Source organism: Mizuhopecten yessoensis, unplaced genomic scaffold (assembly GCF_002113885.1).
Source record: "Mizuhopecten yessoensis strain PY_sf001 unplaced genomic scaffold, ASM211388v2 scaffold8205, whole genome shotgun sequence".
Taxonomy (NCBI): domain Eukaryota; kingdom Metazoa; phylum Mollusca; class Bivalvia; order Pectinida; family Pectinidae; genus Mizuhopecten; species Mizuhopecten yessoensis.
In genome coordinates this window covers 287,318-304,126 of record NW_018407431.1, presented here as the reverse complement: position 1 = coordinate 304,126, position 16,809 = coordinate 287,318, and the positions used below count along the sequence as shown (strand labels likewise).

Here is a 16,809-nt window from a genome sequence, read left to right as displayed (position 1 = left end):
ACTAGAATCTGGTCACTCAAACACAATATACGGTCGATGTTTGAAGTCGTCAATTCATAAGGAGTTTCTCTTATAACTAGCCTTTTTTCCAGGAAACACAGGTGACGTGGTTTGCGGAGAGAGAAAGACACCCACCAGATGCACAGCATTCACCAGCTTCGGGGACGACAGGGCGACTTTGGTAGAACGCTTGGCGACTTTGGTATATGGTTGTTAAGAAGATTGACCGCCCCTTTAAAAAACCCATTTGATTATAGCCCTGATGATCAAAACCCGAGCATTTATAAATTTTAATAAGATTATGGTTAATATTTAATGCAATGGTATACATTGGCTGTTACGAGGACGTTAAACACCTATATTTACATGGCATTGTCACTATATAGCCTCTTTGAAAGCTGTGTCGTTGATGGGACTTTAATTACCATGCATCACGAGAGACAATTATTAGCGTATTAATACAACAACACTGACCGGTACTACAATATCCAATATAAAAAAAAAACATGACGGCTGCTGAAATATCGCTGGGCATTGTGAGATTTGACAATGCCATTGTAAATTTATGTGCAAAATAAAAAATAAAATAAAAAACACTTTTATTACAACGAAAACAAGACCTTTAGTCTGCCATATCGTACAAAATGCACATCGGTTGAAATCACCAATGCCGGCGATGGAAACAATTTTAACGCTCATGCAATTTATCAGAAATATCGTTTGTTACACTGCACTCATCAACAGGGGTTCGTTACACATGTCTGAAATACACATATTATATAGACCTACTGACACATAGTGTTACAGACTTACTGATATGAGTCACAGCACACATAAACATTTCAGACATTTGTAACGAACCTGTGCTCCGTCGCAAGATCACTCACTTCAAACGCTATCTTTCACGCGTCTCGCATCCACCATTCCTCAGTTTCTGACGACATTTCAAATAACGAGGATGTTATAGAATCTACCGACTGTTGTCAGGTTCCCATACAATCAACAAATACATTCACGCCTGGATTCTTCACAAAATGAGCAAAGAGAAAAGTTCGAATTAACTTCCAAAAATAACTCCCTCGTGGAGGGCAAGGTCGGATTTACGGTGTTCACTGTATTTGTCCATGCGCGAAATTTGTTCCGGGGAAAAATCGAAACAATTTNCAATACGCTGTTCAAACTATTGAACGAAATTGTGTGGACTGTCGATAAGACGGGCATTTTTAATTTTAAATATGAATTATAAGTTAAAAAAGAACATAAGAGGCAGAGAAAACGTAAATATAAGTATTGAACTGTTTTTGTATGGTATTTATGATCTATTTGAATGACACAGCTTTGCAAGCAAACAAATCATAATGCGCGCCATTAAGTATAATACAATGATGATGATGGTTTAAGACGATGGTGGCAACATTTACAAAGTTAACTCTGATACCTATACGTATCTACATAAGGAAAACAAACACACAAACAATTAGTATTGCTCTGTTGGTCCACCTTCCTCCTCACAAAGGTGTAAGGAGAGCAGTAATGTATTTGATGAATAAAATAGTTGATTACCTCATCAATGTCAGTCCTACCCAAAAAAATAAAAAATGAACGTCCATGACCTCTATTTATATTTGTTCTGCATCCTTCTATTGCAATTCATTGAGAAGGCAAATTGCTATTGTTGTCAAGACTTAATTTGCTGTTGAAAGAACTGTTCGAAATAACTAAACAGAGCGTAACTACTCTATCAAAGTGTAAATATAGATATTGAATATTTAACAATTAAATTCTGAACTATGTGAATATTGAAGATGTCGATTGTAAAAATAATATTTACTTGAAATTCAATATCACATGAATTGAATCTGAAATTAAATCTGTGTGTATGTTATTTTGCATTTGAAGTGCTTCATTCTGTGATTCCAAAATGGTCCATGCCATCCATGCGTTTATGACTTCAAAAAATATTAATCTCATCGTAAAATGTCATATAATAAAACATTTGTGGAATTCAGTTCCGGTAAAATCACATATTTTGTGAACTAACATATCATGAATTCGAAAATAACGCGCAGTACCCTTTTACACACGAGTTGTGCCTTATGGAGAAGTGTGGCGTAGTCGGTGATGACATGTCGTGGACACTTCTGATAGCAGTTCTGGAGAAATTCATAAAAAATGTCTTTTCATCATTGATATGATTCCTCTCCCTTCGTACTCTTTCCTCACTCTTCCGGATTGCATAACGATACTGCGACCATCGTCAATGACAGCAGCGAATGTGAAACTGACCTAAAACCAGAACATTGTCACCATGTGATAATATGTGTTCATATAGATGTTTCCTAAACCTGAAATACACTTAAAACATATCTTACTAAGTCAAACTTGTACAAGCACTAATACATCTAACTATATTATACTGTGCTATCAGTACTTATAGTGTAGGACATTACAGTATATTATACATAGAGGTTACACAACGAGTGGTTGTTGAATATGGTATTTATTTCACTCTCGAGTTAGTGAATTTTCAAAAGTTACAAAAGACACGAGCTTTAGCGAGTGTCTTTCTGTAATTTTTGAAAGTCAACTAACGAAAGTGAAATAAATACCATACTCAACAACCACGAGTCGTGTGATCTGTTTCTACCACAATCTCAGTCGGAAACAGCTGGATTGTGACCTGATTTGAATAACATATACACACATGTGTTTGTTGACTAGGCTGGCGTAGTGATATGACCCATATGTGAAAAGTCACTCATTAATATTCAAAAATTACTTTCTGTTTTTTTTTACAAATTTAATAATTGTCAAAATAAATGTTTTGGCAACAACTTCATGAAAAAAAATATAGTTGATGAACGTCTTTAAGTATTGAGAGTATGCAGTATTGCATTAATTTATATAAATTAACCGCAGACTATATGCGCGTACGCATACCGTACGAAGTCTGCATCCCGCCAAGTGATGAAGACGAACTTATCGCTGTCAATGTCCAAAACCATAGGCCTGGGACGTTTCTTTGTGACGGTTCTATGGTTGACATTTATAGTGAGAGCAGACATAGACAGGCCCTCCAAATAGTGATAACGGGACGTTGGGAGAACGAAATATTTTCCGACACTGTGACAGATCATGTTTTGGTTTCACGACCTGGAACGTCGGCGACGGTGTGACGTCGAAACGATATCGAGTGTCTGTAGCAATTTTGCCTGAAACTAGCGATCAAATCTTTAAGTATCATCTTCTTTCAATATTGCCTTAATAACCCCTTTTTCCCTATCGCATAACCTCACAAAGTCATATTTGCCGGATGTTGACAGCAGACGACGTAAACAAAACAGCATGTGGCAAAACGCGCGTGGAAAAAGTCGTCCCGGTCAAAGTTCATCTTCTCGACAAATCAAAACTCTTGGAGGTCATATACCACGTGTGGTGTATAACTCATATGTATATATTTTCATAATGTACATATGTATAATAGTATATTATTATTTTTCCGCGTTTCGGAGAATAGCGGGAAATATTTGTCCTCTGTACACGGAGTATATGTGGGCAGTTGCCTGTCTCGTGCAGAGGTTTTGGCCAATCAGACTGAGGCACATGCTAAGGGTAGTTTACAGGTACGTGTATGTTCATTCTAGCTTCGCATCTCGCACGGCGCAGTACAGTTTGAAATAAAGTTATAGCAGATTTTTTTGTTTATGTAACAGATGTATGTGCGGGCATCGTCATTTGTTAGAAATCCCAGCATCAATTTTGTAAACAAAACGTAAGCATTGTCGGGCTGGTACGCCTCCTGTCGCGCCTAATAAGGTTTTCAGGTTGGGTGGCGCGGTTGGTTTTACATTTGTATGGCGATGAACCATGCGAGGGTATATGTGGGAGGATTGTTTGTGTGTACGGTAAATGAAATCAGAGTAGTTTTTGCCTTGGTACGTTTAAGGAGTATATAGAGGACAGTGATGTTGTACTATACCACTGTACATGTATATCATTGTATTGTTTTGTATATACTGTAATGTAATCTCTCCTCTCCGATGTGTTGTAAAACACAAGGAAATACTGAATCTGAATCTATCACAAGGACATCTTCATGACTAACACAATACATAATTAAAAAGTAATTAAAAGAAACAAAGAATGTTTAAATAAATTAAGTGAGCCATGGCTTTTATTGGAGTGGGGGATGTCGGCTTCTTCTATACTATAGCCAATGTCACACGTGTAACTCATGTTTCTACTATAGCTAATGTCACATTTGTAACATATGTTTCTACTATAGCTAATGTCACACGTGTAACTCGTGTTTCTACTATAGCTAATGTCACACGTGTAACTCGTNAAGGGTAATCACTGTAATATATATTGTTGGTGACACAGGGTTATCCCTGTAATAAATAATGTTGGTGACTTGGGTCATCACTGTAATATATATTGTTGGTGACACAGGGTTATCACTGTAATAAATAATGTTGGTGACATTGGGTAATCACTGTAATATATATTGTTGGTGATACAGGGTTATCCCTGTAATAAATAATGTTGGTGACTTGGGTCATCACTGTAATATATATTTTTGGTGACACAGGGTTATCACTCAAATATCTATTGTTGGTGACACAGGGTTATCACTGTAATAAATAATGTTGGTGACATTGGGTAATCACTGTAATATATATTGTTGGTGATACAGGGTTATCCCTGTAATAAATAATGTTGGTGACATGGGCAATCACTGTAATATATATTGTTGGTGACACAGAGTTATCACTGTAATATATATTTTTGGTGACCAAGGGTTATCACTGTAATATATATTGTTAGTGACACAGTGTAATCACTGTAATATATATTGTTGGTGACATAGGGTAATCACTGATATATATATTGTTGGTGACATAGGGTAATCACAATAAGATATATTGTTGGTGACATAGGGTAATCACTGTGATATCTATTGTTTGTGACACAGGGTAATCACTGTAATATATATTGTTGGTGACACAGGCTTATCCCTGTAATAAATAATGTTGGTGACTTGGGTCATCACTGTAATATATATTGTTGGTGACACAGGCTTATCCCTGTAATAAATAATGTTGGTGACTTGGGTCATCACTGTAATATATATTTTTGGTGACACAGGGTTATCACTCAAATATCTATTGTTGGTGACACAGGGTTATCACTGTAATAAATAATGTTGGTGACATTGGGTAATCACTGTAATATATATTGTTGGTGATACAGGGTTATCCCTGTAATAAATAATGTTGGTGACTTGGGTCATCACTGTAATATATATTGTTGGTGACACATGGTTATCACTTTACTATCTATCGTTGGTGACACAGGGTAATCACTGTAATATATATTGTTGGTGATACAGGGTTATCCCTGTAATAAATAATGTTGGTGACTTGGGTCATCACTGTAATATATATTGTTGGTGACACATGGTTTTCACTGTACTATCTATCGTTGGTGACATAGGGCTATCACTGTAATATATAATGTTGGTGACATAGGGTAATCACTGTGATATATATTGTTGGTGACACAGGGTAATCACTGTAATATATATTGTTGGTGACATAGGGTAATCACTGTAATATATATTGTTGGTGACACAGGGTTATCCCTGTAATAAATAATGTTGGTGACATGGGTAATCACTGTAATATATATTGTTGGTGACACAGGGTTATCACTGTAATATATATTGTTGGTGACCAAGGGTTATCACTGTAATATATATTGTTAGTGACACAGTGTAATCACTGTAATATATATTGTTGTTGACATAGGGCTATCACTGTAATATATATCGGTGGTGACACAGTGTAATCACTGTAATATATATTGTTGGCTATCACTGTAATATATATCGTTGGTGACATAGGGTAATCAGTATAATATATAATGTTGGTGACATAGGGTAATCAGTATAATATATAATGTTGGTGACATAGGGTTATCATTGTAATATATATGGTTGGTGACATAGGGTAATCAGTATAATATATAATGTTGGTGACATAGGGTAATCACTGTGATATATATTGTTGGTGACATAGGGTATCACTATAATATATAATGTTGGTGACATAGGGTTATCACTGTAATATATATTGTTGGTGACACATGGTTATCACTTTACTATCTATCGTTGGTGACACAGGGTAATCACTGTAATATATAATGTTGGTGACATAGGGTAATCACTGTAATATATATTGTTGGTGACACATGGTTATCACTGTACTATCTATCGTTGGTGACATAGGGTAATCACTGTAATATATAATGTTGGTGACATAGGGTAATCACTGTAATATATATTGTTGGTGACACAGAGTTAAAACTATAACATCTATTGTTGGTGACATAGGGTAATCACTGTGATATATATTGTGGATGACATAGGTCAATCCCTGTAATATCTATTGTTGGAGACATAGGGTAATCACTGTAATATATAATGTTGGTGACACAGGGTTATCACTGTAATATCTATTGTTGGTGACATAGGGTAATCACTGTAATTTCTTTTGTTGGTGACACAGTGTAATCACTGTAATATATATTGTTGGTGCTAAAGGGTAATCACTGTAATATATATTGATGGTGACATAGGGTAATAACTATAATATATATTATAGGGTAATCACTGTAATTTCCATGGTTGGTGACACAGGGTAATCATTATAATATATATTGTTGGTGACATAGGGTAATCACTGTAATTTCTATGGTTGGTGACACAGCGTAATCACTGATTTATATATTGTTGGTGACATAGGGTAATCACTATAATATATATTGTTGGTGACATAGGGTAATCACTGTAATATCTATTGTTGGTGACATAGGGTAATCACTGTAATATCTATTGTTGGTATATTGTTGGTGACATAGGGTTATCACTCTGATATCTATTGCTGGTGACATAGGGTAATCACTGTAATATATATTGTTGGTGACACAGGGTTATCACTGTAATAAATAATGTTGGTGACATTGGGTAATCACTGTAATATATATTGTTGGTGACATAGGGCTATCACTGTAATATATATCGTTGGTGACACAGTGTAATCACTGTAATATATATTGTTGGTGACATAGGGCTATCACTGTAATATATATCGTTGGTGACACAGTGTAATCACTGTAATATATATTGTTGGTGACATAGGGCTATCACTGTAATATATATCGTTGGTGACACAGTGTAATCACTGTAATATATATTGTTGGTGACATAGGGCTATCACTGTAATATATATCGTTGGTGACACAGTGTAATCACTGTAATATATATTGTTGGTGACATAGGGTTATCATTGTAATATATATTGTTGGTGACATAGGGTAATCACTGTAATTTCTATGGTTGGTGACACAGGGTAATCACTGATATATATATTGATGGTGACATAGAGTAATCACTATAATATATATTGTTGGTGACAAAGGGTAATCACTGTAATATATATGGTTGGTGACACAGGGTAATCATTATAATATATATTGTTGGGGACATAGAGGTATCACTGTAATATTTATTGTTGTTGACACATGGTTATCACTGTAATATATATTGTTGGTGACATAGGGTAATCACTATAGAATATATTGTTGGTGACATAGGGCTATCACTGTGATATATATTGTTGTTGACACAGGGTAATCATTATAATATATATTGTTGGTGACATAGGGTTATCACTGTAATATTTATTGTTGTTGACACATGGTTATCACTGTAATATATAATGTTGGTGACACAGGGTTATCATTATAATATATATGGTTGGTGACACAGGGTTATCACTGTAATATCTATTGTTGGTGACACAGGGTAATCACTATAATATATATGGTTGGTGACATCGGGCTATCACTGTAATATATATTGTTGGTGACACAGGGTTATCAATGATATATATATTGTAAGTGTCACATGGTAATCACTGTAATATATATTGTTGCTGACATAGGGTAATCACTGTAATATATAATGTTGGTGTCACAGGGTAATCACTGTAATATATATTGTTGGTGACATAGGGTAATCACTGTGGTATTTATTGTTGGTGACACAGGGTCATCACTATAATATATATGGCTGGTGACACAGGGTAATCACTGTTACATCTATTGTTGGTGACACAGGGTAATCACTGTTAAATCTATTGTTGGTGACACATGGTCATCACTGTAATATATATTGTGGGTGACACAGGGTAATCACTGTGACATATATTGTTGGTGACATAGGGTAATCACTGTGATATCTATTGTTGGTGACACAGGGTAATCACTGTAATATATATTGTTGGTGACATAGGGTAATCACTATAATATATATTGTTGGTGACATAGGGTAATCACTGTAATATATATTGTTGGTGACATAGGGTAATCACTATAATATATATGGTTGGTGACAAAGGGTAATCACTGTAATATATGCTGTTGGTGACATAGGGTAATCATTATAATATATATTGTTGGTGACATAGGGTTATCACTGTAATATTTATTGTTGTTGACACAGGGTTATCACTGTAATATTTATTGTTGGTGACATAGGGTAATCACTGTGATATCTATTGTTTGTGACACAGGGTAATCACTGTAAAATATATTGTTGGTGACATAGGGTAATCACTGTTATATATATTGTTGGTGACACAGGGTGATCACTGTAATATCTATTGTTGGTGGCATAGGGTTATCACTGTAATATATATTGTTGGTGACACAGGATTATCACTGTAATATCTATTGATGGTGACATAGGGCTATCACTGTGATATATATTGTTGGTGACATAGGGTAATCACTATAATATATATGGTTGGTGACACAGGGTAATCACTGTAAGATATGCTGTTGGTGACATAGGGTAATCATTGTAATATCTATTGTTGGTGACATAGGGTAATCACTGTAATATATATTGTTGGTGACATAGGGTTATCACTGTAATATCTATCGTTGGTGACACAGGGTAATCACTGTGATATCTATTGTTGGTGACATAGGGTAATCACTGTGATATCTATTGTTGGTGACATAGGGTAATCATTGTGATATCTATTGTTGGTGACATAGGGTAATCAGTGTAATATCTATTGTTGGTGACATAGGGTGATTCTAATCACTGTAATATATATTGTTGGTGACATAGGGTTATCACTGTAATATCTATCGTTGGTGACACAGGGTAATCACTGTGATATCTATTGTTGGTGACATAGGGTTATCACTGTAATATATATTGTTGGTGACATAGGGTAATCACTGTTATATATATATTGTTGGTGACATAGGGTAATCACTGTAACCAGGGTAATCACTGTAACCAATATTTTCCCAAGATATTCCATGAATCAGTTTCACTATGTATAATTCTGTATAAAAGTTTTATTCTGCTAATTTGAATGATTGTGTCTATATCAATCATTGACAACCCTCCTTCTGCTCATTCCATGTAGCATGTTTGTTTTGATACTTTTTTTTACTATGAAGACTTTCCTTTTAACGATACCTCTATTTTTCAATGTAATGCTAATATTTTCTATTTTACGTATTTTACATCCCATATTCTGTTCTTGTTTATTTTATAGCCATGTAATATGCCTAGTGCTTAACGTTACCTTTCATCAAAGTTATAGCTCTAAAGTTTGGAGGCCTCTGTTCCAACAGCCTATATATGTACCCCTTTAGTCTTTTTAAGATTAATTTTTGCACCTGAAGCTTTCTCGTATTTGGCAAGTACTTCAACTATTATTGGTATTGACTTTGCTTTTCGTATACATAATTGCGAATCGTCTGCAAAGGACTATGTATGGTTTAGGCGTGTTTTGGCCCCCAAATGCATCAAAATTCAAAACCTTTGAAATGACTGTTTCTTTTATTTTAAATATTTCCCAAACACTGTCATGAATATATGTATTTGTATTTCTAATTATTGTTGCCATGGTAACAAGTTCAAATTTGCATGAATTAGAAAAAATTGAATATTCAGTGAATTTTGTCATATTTTGCATAGNACCTCCAAGGATAATTCTGACCAAGTTTGAAAAAAATCCATCCACTGGTTNCAACAAACTCAAAATCAAAGGTTAATGAGTAGGCACCTGTAATACATCTTTAGGAGAAATATAAAGTTTTGTTCAAGGGTGCGCTCTATGTTAACGAAGAGAAAAAAAAATCAAAAAAATCCGGTATTAACAGCTCGCTATCATAGTGAAGAACTGTGATAAATGACCGTTTATGAGCATACAGCTTTGAGACTTTTTATACGTCATGCTTATCCATCTGATCATATTTTCCCCAAATTATGTTTTTAAACTTTTTACCAACCATCCCCATTCTACTCTTCCAAAAAATAGTTTGTTGATCTAAAACGATTATTGACCCATCTTTGTTTTCTGAATCCACATATTCCATTATATCTGATATCAATCTTACCGAAAACCCCTCTTATCCATGTATTATTTTAGGCAAAATATGTTTTAACGCAAAGCTTAAATCTTGGTAATAATCCAAGTCGGTATTTAAAAGTGGAAGTGGAATCCAGTTCGCAATATCTTTTTGTTCCCCTTGTTTATACTTAAGCATAATTACTCCTTTGTATTGTGTTGTTGATTGTTCTTTTTCATCAAATATTTCTCGTACTTCCTCTATGAATTCATTCTTAATTGTAATCTCACTTGTAACCTTAAAATAATGCTACAGGCAAAATATCAGCATCTCCAAGTCGTTCAAAAGAACCTGTTAAAACACATTAAACCCCTGTGACCTTAGAGGTCAATTTAACTTTACATTGTAAAGCCCTTCATCCCAGCATACAACTTGCCATATATCATCATCAAAGACATTTTGTTTATGAGGTCATTTAAAGGTTTATACACCTTTGACCATGACATTGAAAGGGTGTCAATGTCATTCATTTGAACAAACTCGATAGCTCTTCATCTGAGCATGATACTGGTTAAAAATTTGGAAAGTTTAAAGTATTAAACATATTTTACCCTGTGACCTTGAATAGGGGTGAAGGTCATTCTTTTGTACTTAAAAGCCCTTCATTCCTGCGTGCTGTTAGTCAAATACAAACAGCATGGGCCTCTTGGTTATTCATAAGGTTTTTTTGAGATTATTCGAGATGTTTGACCCTTGTGACCTCGAGTATGGGTGAAGGTCAATCATTTGAACAAACTCGGTAACCCTTCATGCTACTGGCCAAATATCATCCCCTGGGTGTTTCTGTTCTTCAGAAGTTGTCAAGTTATTTTTTTCCCAAATCAAATTACCATAACCTTGAATATGAGTGAAGGTCAATCATCTGAACAAACTTTGCAACCCTTTATACCCTGGGTCTTTTCGTTATTCAAAAGCTGTTGAAGATTTTTTTAAAACATTGACCCCTATAACCATGAGTTTGTACCTCTTTGTCCCAGCATGCTACTGGCCAGATCTCACTATCCTGGGCCTTAAATGTTATTCAGAAGAATTCAAACTTTGTTATTTCTATTTTGTGTTAATGTTGGCCATTTATCAATGTGATATTATAATTTGTTAACTTCAATGACTGTCATTATCTCATATATCACATTTCTCGTAACAATATGGGCAATCAAACCTTATCATTCATTTCAACAACCATCATATCTCAGAAATTTCTCGAGATTTCTTGTCACATAGTAGACTACCAATACTATTATAACAAAGACCAAGAGTCAGTTTAAATGATTTTATTCACATATTTACATACTAAGTATAATTATTACAGGATATTCCACATTTGATCACGAGAGAAAAAGCTGCCTTATAATTTATAACACATCATCGGTGTGTTCACAGTCAATAACATGATGCAGGTAATACACTAGACATCCACAAGTATTAACATAATTGATTTGCCCTTCATACGCCTCTATGGAGTATTCATCATATCATACACAAACTAGCACATGCAGCCAATCAGATATCAAGGAAAATAATATTCTTTTCTGTAGTGCCCATCATTCCAAAGATATAACATACACGTTTTACAATACACAACTCAAACTTGTTAACCGTCTCCATAGAATTTGATTGCACTAAAAGATCATGGGGTTCAGTAATAACAGAATCTGTATAGGACACTGAATATTTCCAATGAATCATTCACTTTTAGTTAAGGTTTCTAAACCGATTCCTATTCATGAACAAACTGGTTCTTAACCAACATTCTGTTGCAATTATTATAGCTGTACTTTTCCTCACATCTGATAATGTAGCTACCAGGTATGTGTCGATGGTTGGGTAGTCTTAATTTCAGCAACCAACTCCTTTATATTTTATGTTTTTCATGAGTGAATGTTTTTTGGAAAAATTGGCCTACATTACAATGAATGTTGACTAATTAAAGTTTCTGTATCTACCTGGGATAAATACATCATGCAGGACTTACCTATTACATACAATGATAGACACAATACTGTATAGCATGATATTTCCACAGGGATGATATTTTTGTGATTTGGCGGGTCAATAACTTTGTCGCTAAATATGATCCACAGAATAATAAACTTCATAATCATAATGATACACTTACTTGCCACTCAATGAGCTGTAATAAAGCCTATTCCTTTGACACCTAGTGCACCATCTTCTGTGCTAAAACATCGACAAAAATTAGTTCCTTCACATGTGTTTATTGCGAAATTATAATCTATGTAAATTTACTTTATTTTTGGTAAAAATCCCGAAAATTTAAGCCCACAGAAATAATCTGTTGTACAGTATCTTTCTTTTCATCATCAAAATTTGTTATTCATTTTTTTCAAAATCACGTCCCATCAGAATGATGTGTTATGAAATATTAACAACACAACCAAAAGATGTTGAAAGTTGCTGTTTGAAGTGATACCCTTTTATTTGTGTTGACCTAACTTTTACCACATAACATCATTTCAAACAACTTGTAAATGTTTGTTGAAATAAATGTTTCATGAATAGATTCATTTGAAAAAATGGAAGTGTATCATTTTCCCATTTTTAAAAGATATTTCATATAAAAAACAAATAAATATCTACCACAGTACAAATAGATTTAACACAATTCAAATTATGGTTATTGTATATGACTGACATATCCATACAACACCAAGAGTCTTCCTCGTCTACACATAACAACTTCCATCCTAGTAACAACATCAATACAACATCTAAACATCACGTAACCCAGTCAGTGTCTACAATCTGTACTTACAGCCACAAACAGCTAATGTGTTTTGTTAGGGGTTCAATCAGTCCACATTTCCAGAAGAATCTGAAAGAGTTTATGAACAGTTAGTAACATAAGAGGAAACGTTGTCTTTGAGAGGACAAATCTCCTATTCCCTTGTATCCTGTTGGATAGCATTGCATGCCTCTTGCGCCAAGTACAGGGCAGACAGCAAATTGTTCAGCTACCGCTGTTGTAGAGATTCCGAGCCTAAAGACAGGGTATGGTTTATCTTTAACAAATGTTTGTCTAAAATCCAACTCAGTGTTTTGGAGGGTTTCTAGTTCTCATTGCGTAAGGTCCCTTGGCTGCGGCAGCCTGTTGCTGTGGCGACTGTGCTACACTCACAAGCCCCTGGGCAGTGCCCTGGGGCAAGGCCTGCACAGCTGCTGCTGCCGCCTGTGCTGTTACAGCACCAACTGGCAGCAGAGTCTGCTGGGGAGGAACATTAGCTGTTGACTGTGGTATAGTCGTCACTTGGATCTGTGTAGCAGTCTGTGGAGCTGATGGTGCCTCCTGCTGAACAGGGGCTGGTATTGTCTGTAGTATGGTTGCTGTTAGGGCAGGTGATTGGCTCGAGGGAGCCACTGTCACAGTGAGTGGCTGTTGGATGGCAGGCGCTGCAACTGTGGTATGCACCTGCTGTAGGGTGGCTGGTGTGACCTGAATCTGTTGTATGGTTTGGGAGGTGGCCGCTGCCTGAGAAATGGTAGCAATCTTTGCCTGTTGTGGAGCAACAGAGTGGACCTGAACTGCCTGTCGTGGGTCAGCTGACAGGGTAGACACCACAGTAGGTTTTGTTGCCTGGGATGATGCAGTTGCCAGACTCAGAGTAGCCACAGACATTTGTGGTGTGCCAGTCACGATCGTTGCATGGGCGACTGGATGAGATGCGGCTGTGATTGTCTGGAGGTGACTTGACTGTGTTGAAGACGTACTGAGCACTTTGTGCACTAGTTGACCCTGCTGGCCCTGTGTCACTGTGGCAATGATGGTGGGCTGCGACGTGATGATCATGCCACTGCCAGGGTTACGTTTCACTAGCTGCTGAAGCTGGTAGGTGACATTCTGACCAGTGGAGGGCTGCTGGATAATCTGTACAGCATTGAGGGGCAAAGGTTTACCCACTTGTCCTAGGGCTACAACACAATCAGTACTCATTTTAAAGAAGACACAACATGTACATTGAAACTAATAACTGTTCAACAACCACATTGGTGGTTGACAAACCAGACAGTGACATAAGAAACAAGAGGCCCATGGGCCTTAACGGTCACCTGATATATTTATACAGAGAGTTGATTTTGTTTTTAACACGAACAGAAATATTATTCAGTGACAAAAAACAATAAAACCACCTTATTCAATATCTAGCATACAGATTTAAGACTAAAAAGTATTTGAAACTAGCACCTCTGATTCTAAACAAGAAAAAATGAAGAAATTTTAGCACACAGACTCCTTTGGGCCCCACCCTACAGCCCTTGGGGGTAGGGCTGGCTCAATAATTTCAAATGATCTAACTGTCAACACAGGGTTATAATTGAAATCAAGTTATTAACATGTAATATTCAAAGTAGCATTTGCCATTATAAACCATAATAAATAAACCTAAGACCCTTCCATCTATGAAGAGTATTTGATTCTACCATATCTAGGTCTTGAGAAGAAGATTTTTGAAATTTCAGTCAATTCGACCCTTTTTGGCCCCACCCAATAGCCCCGGGGGGTCAGTCAGGGCTCATATGTGCATACCATCACACTGCTACCCAATGCTGATAATGCTAACCTAAATCTGACCTTTGTCTCAGGTGACCTAAAAATCAGGGTCACAGTATTTTTACCCTTCGAAAGTAGATATGGAAATAAGTTTTACTTTTCTTAAACACACATAAGAGTCATCAGAGAGGCTAATAAGAACACACATCTACATTACAAACCACAATCAAACTCATTCCTTACATCTAAAATCCTCAAATTTCCAGTGAATATTCGTATCAATTGAAATGTGTCCTTAGTGGTGTGATGGAAATGCCTTTCCCACATATACTGTTCTATCACCAGTTCAATACAATTATTTCAGAGAAATTAATAGGCTATCAAATTCATGGAATGACAAAATAGAAAACTATCCACTGGCTTTAACTAGCATTATTACCTTCACTTGAAGAATCGTGTTACTCAAATATCTAGCATATTTCTTCTCCAAATAATCCTCACCCATGAGATACCTACATGTTATTTTAGACGGCTGCTGCAGTGGTCGCTTTGGCGGATTAATCAGTTGCATATGTTTGAGTTGTGATGATTGGAGTTGGTTAATGGTCGTAGCTTTGGCTGCAACAGAAAATACATGCCAAATCTTATTCAAACTGTGTGGTGAATTTGTTTTCTTTTTAAATCTACAACAAGCATCACTAGGCTTTTCCTGATAAGAAAAGTGTTTCCCATCATTTTTGAAACAGCCCTTAAACAAATTATTTTCTAATGTACACCAAATACCTATATAACTGTTTAATTACATCTGCATGAAAATTCAATATTGCATTTGAATACTAGAATCAGAGTTTCCTCTTATGACATGATGGTTGAATTGACAAAAAGTTGTGTTCTCTACTTACAGGGTCATACTGAACCAAACCATAGAAAAATGGTCAACAATTGGTGTCAAAACAGATCAAACAAATTATGAGTTTGCAAAAGGAAATTGTCTAACAGATTGTTGTAACTCCATTTTTCAACTTTTCAATTTTTGAATTTTCAACAAGGGACCTGGGAGTACAATGATCAATTATAACACCAAGCCTAAAATCCACCGGGAGTTTGTTGAATGGAAAGAAATAAGGATATTGAAGAATATTTTAAAACATGCAATGGCAGTAGGGCACAATCTATTCTGTTTAATAGATTATCAATCTATAGATCAAACCAGCAGCCTGATTTCATATTAGAGATTTAAGATTTCAATCACAGATAACATTTGTGAAGTTTCTACTCCTTTGAATAAAATACAAGAGAAAAGAACTAAGGAAGAGGACAGGAAGGTCTGGACATGAGAACACTATATCCCCTACATATAAATAGCAGGTATATAAATCAAGTGTATTTGTGGTGAGACTACTTACCCACACCAGCCTTCTGTTGGGGAAGCTGCGTGATCTGGATGGGAGTGCCTGCGGCGGAAGTCTTGACAGCTGTGGTCAGTGTGGCTGGCTGCCCAACCTGGTGGACCTGAGCCTGTATAATCTGGGTTGTAGGGATCTGCAGAACAACACAAGAACTTGATTGACATTGATAAGAGACATCTTCTTCAGCCACATGTAAATTCAATTATGTCCTTCTAAACTGAACATACTTCTTTATAATAATAATAATATACAGCATTTATATAGCGCCCTATATAATTTGTAAAATTACTCTAAGGCGCTTTACAACATATGGATAATAGTAATGGTTATAATTGTGAAAACAAACAACAAAGGCTTGCAATCACTTTCATACATTTAACAAGCAATGTGCAA

The 16,809-nt window shown here is 35.8% G+C and overlaps 1 protein-coding gene across 2 annotated transcripts in view; it reads right to left on the bottom strand.

The window, feature by feature from the left end:
- Positions 1-11,756: 11,756 nt before the first annotated feature.
- LOC110455353 (helicase domino-like) overlaps positions 11,757-16,809 on the bottom strand; it is a 105,071-nt gene continuing 100,018 nt past the window's right edge. For both annotated transcript variants that reach the window (XM_021505434.1, XM_021505435.1), the window contains 3 exons: positions 16,414-16,549; positions 15,524-15,625; positions 11,757-14,427 (listed from right to left, as the gene is read on the bottom strand). In XM_021505434.1, the coding sequence (XP_021361109.1) occupies positions 13,550-14,427; positions 15,524-15,625; positions 16,414-16,549 (1,116 nt within the window). In that variant the 3' untranslated portion in view covers positions 11,757-13,549. The remainder of the gene's footprint in view (positions 14,428-15,523; positions 15,626-16,413; positions 16,550-16,809) is intronic.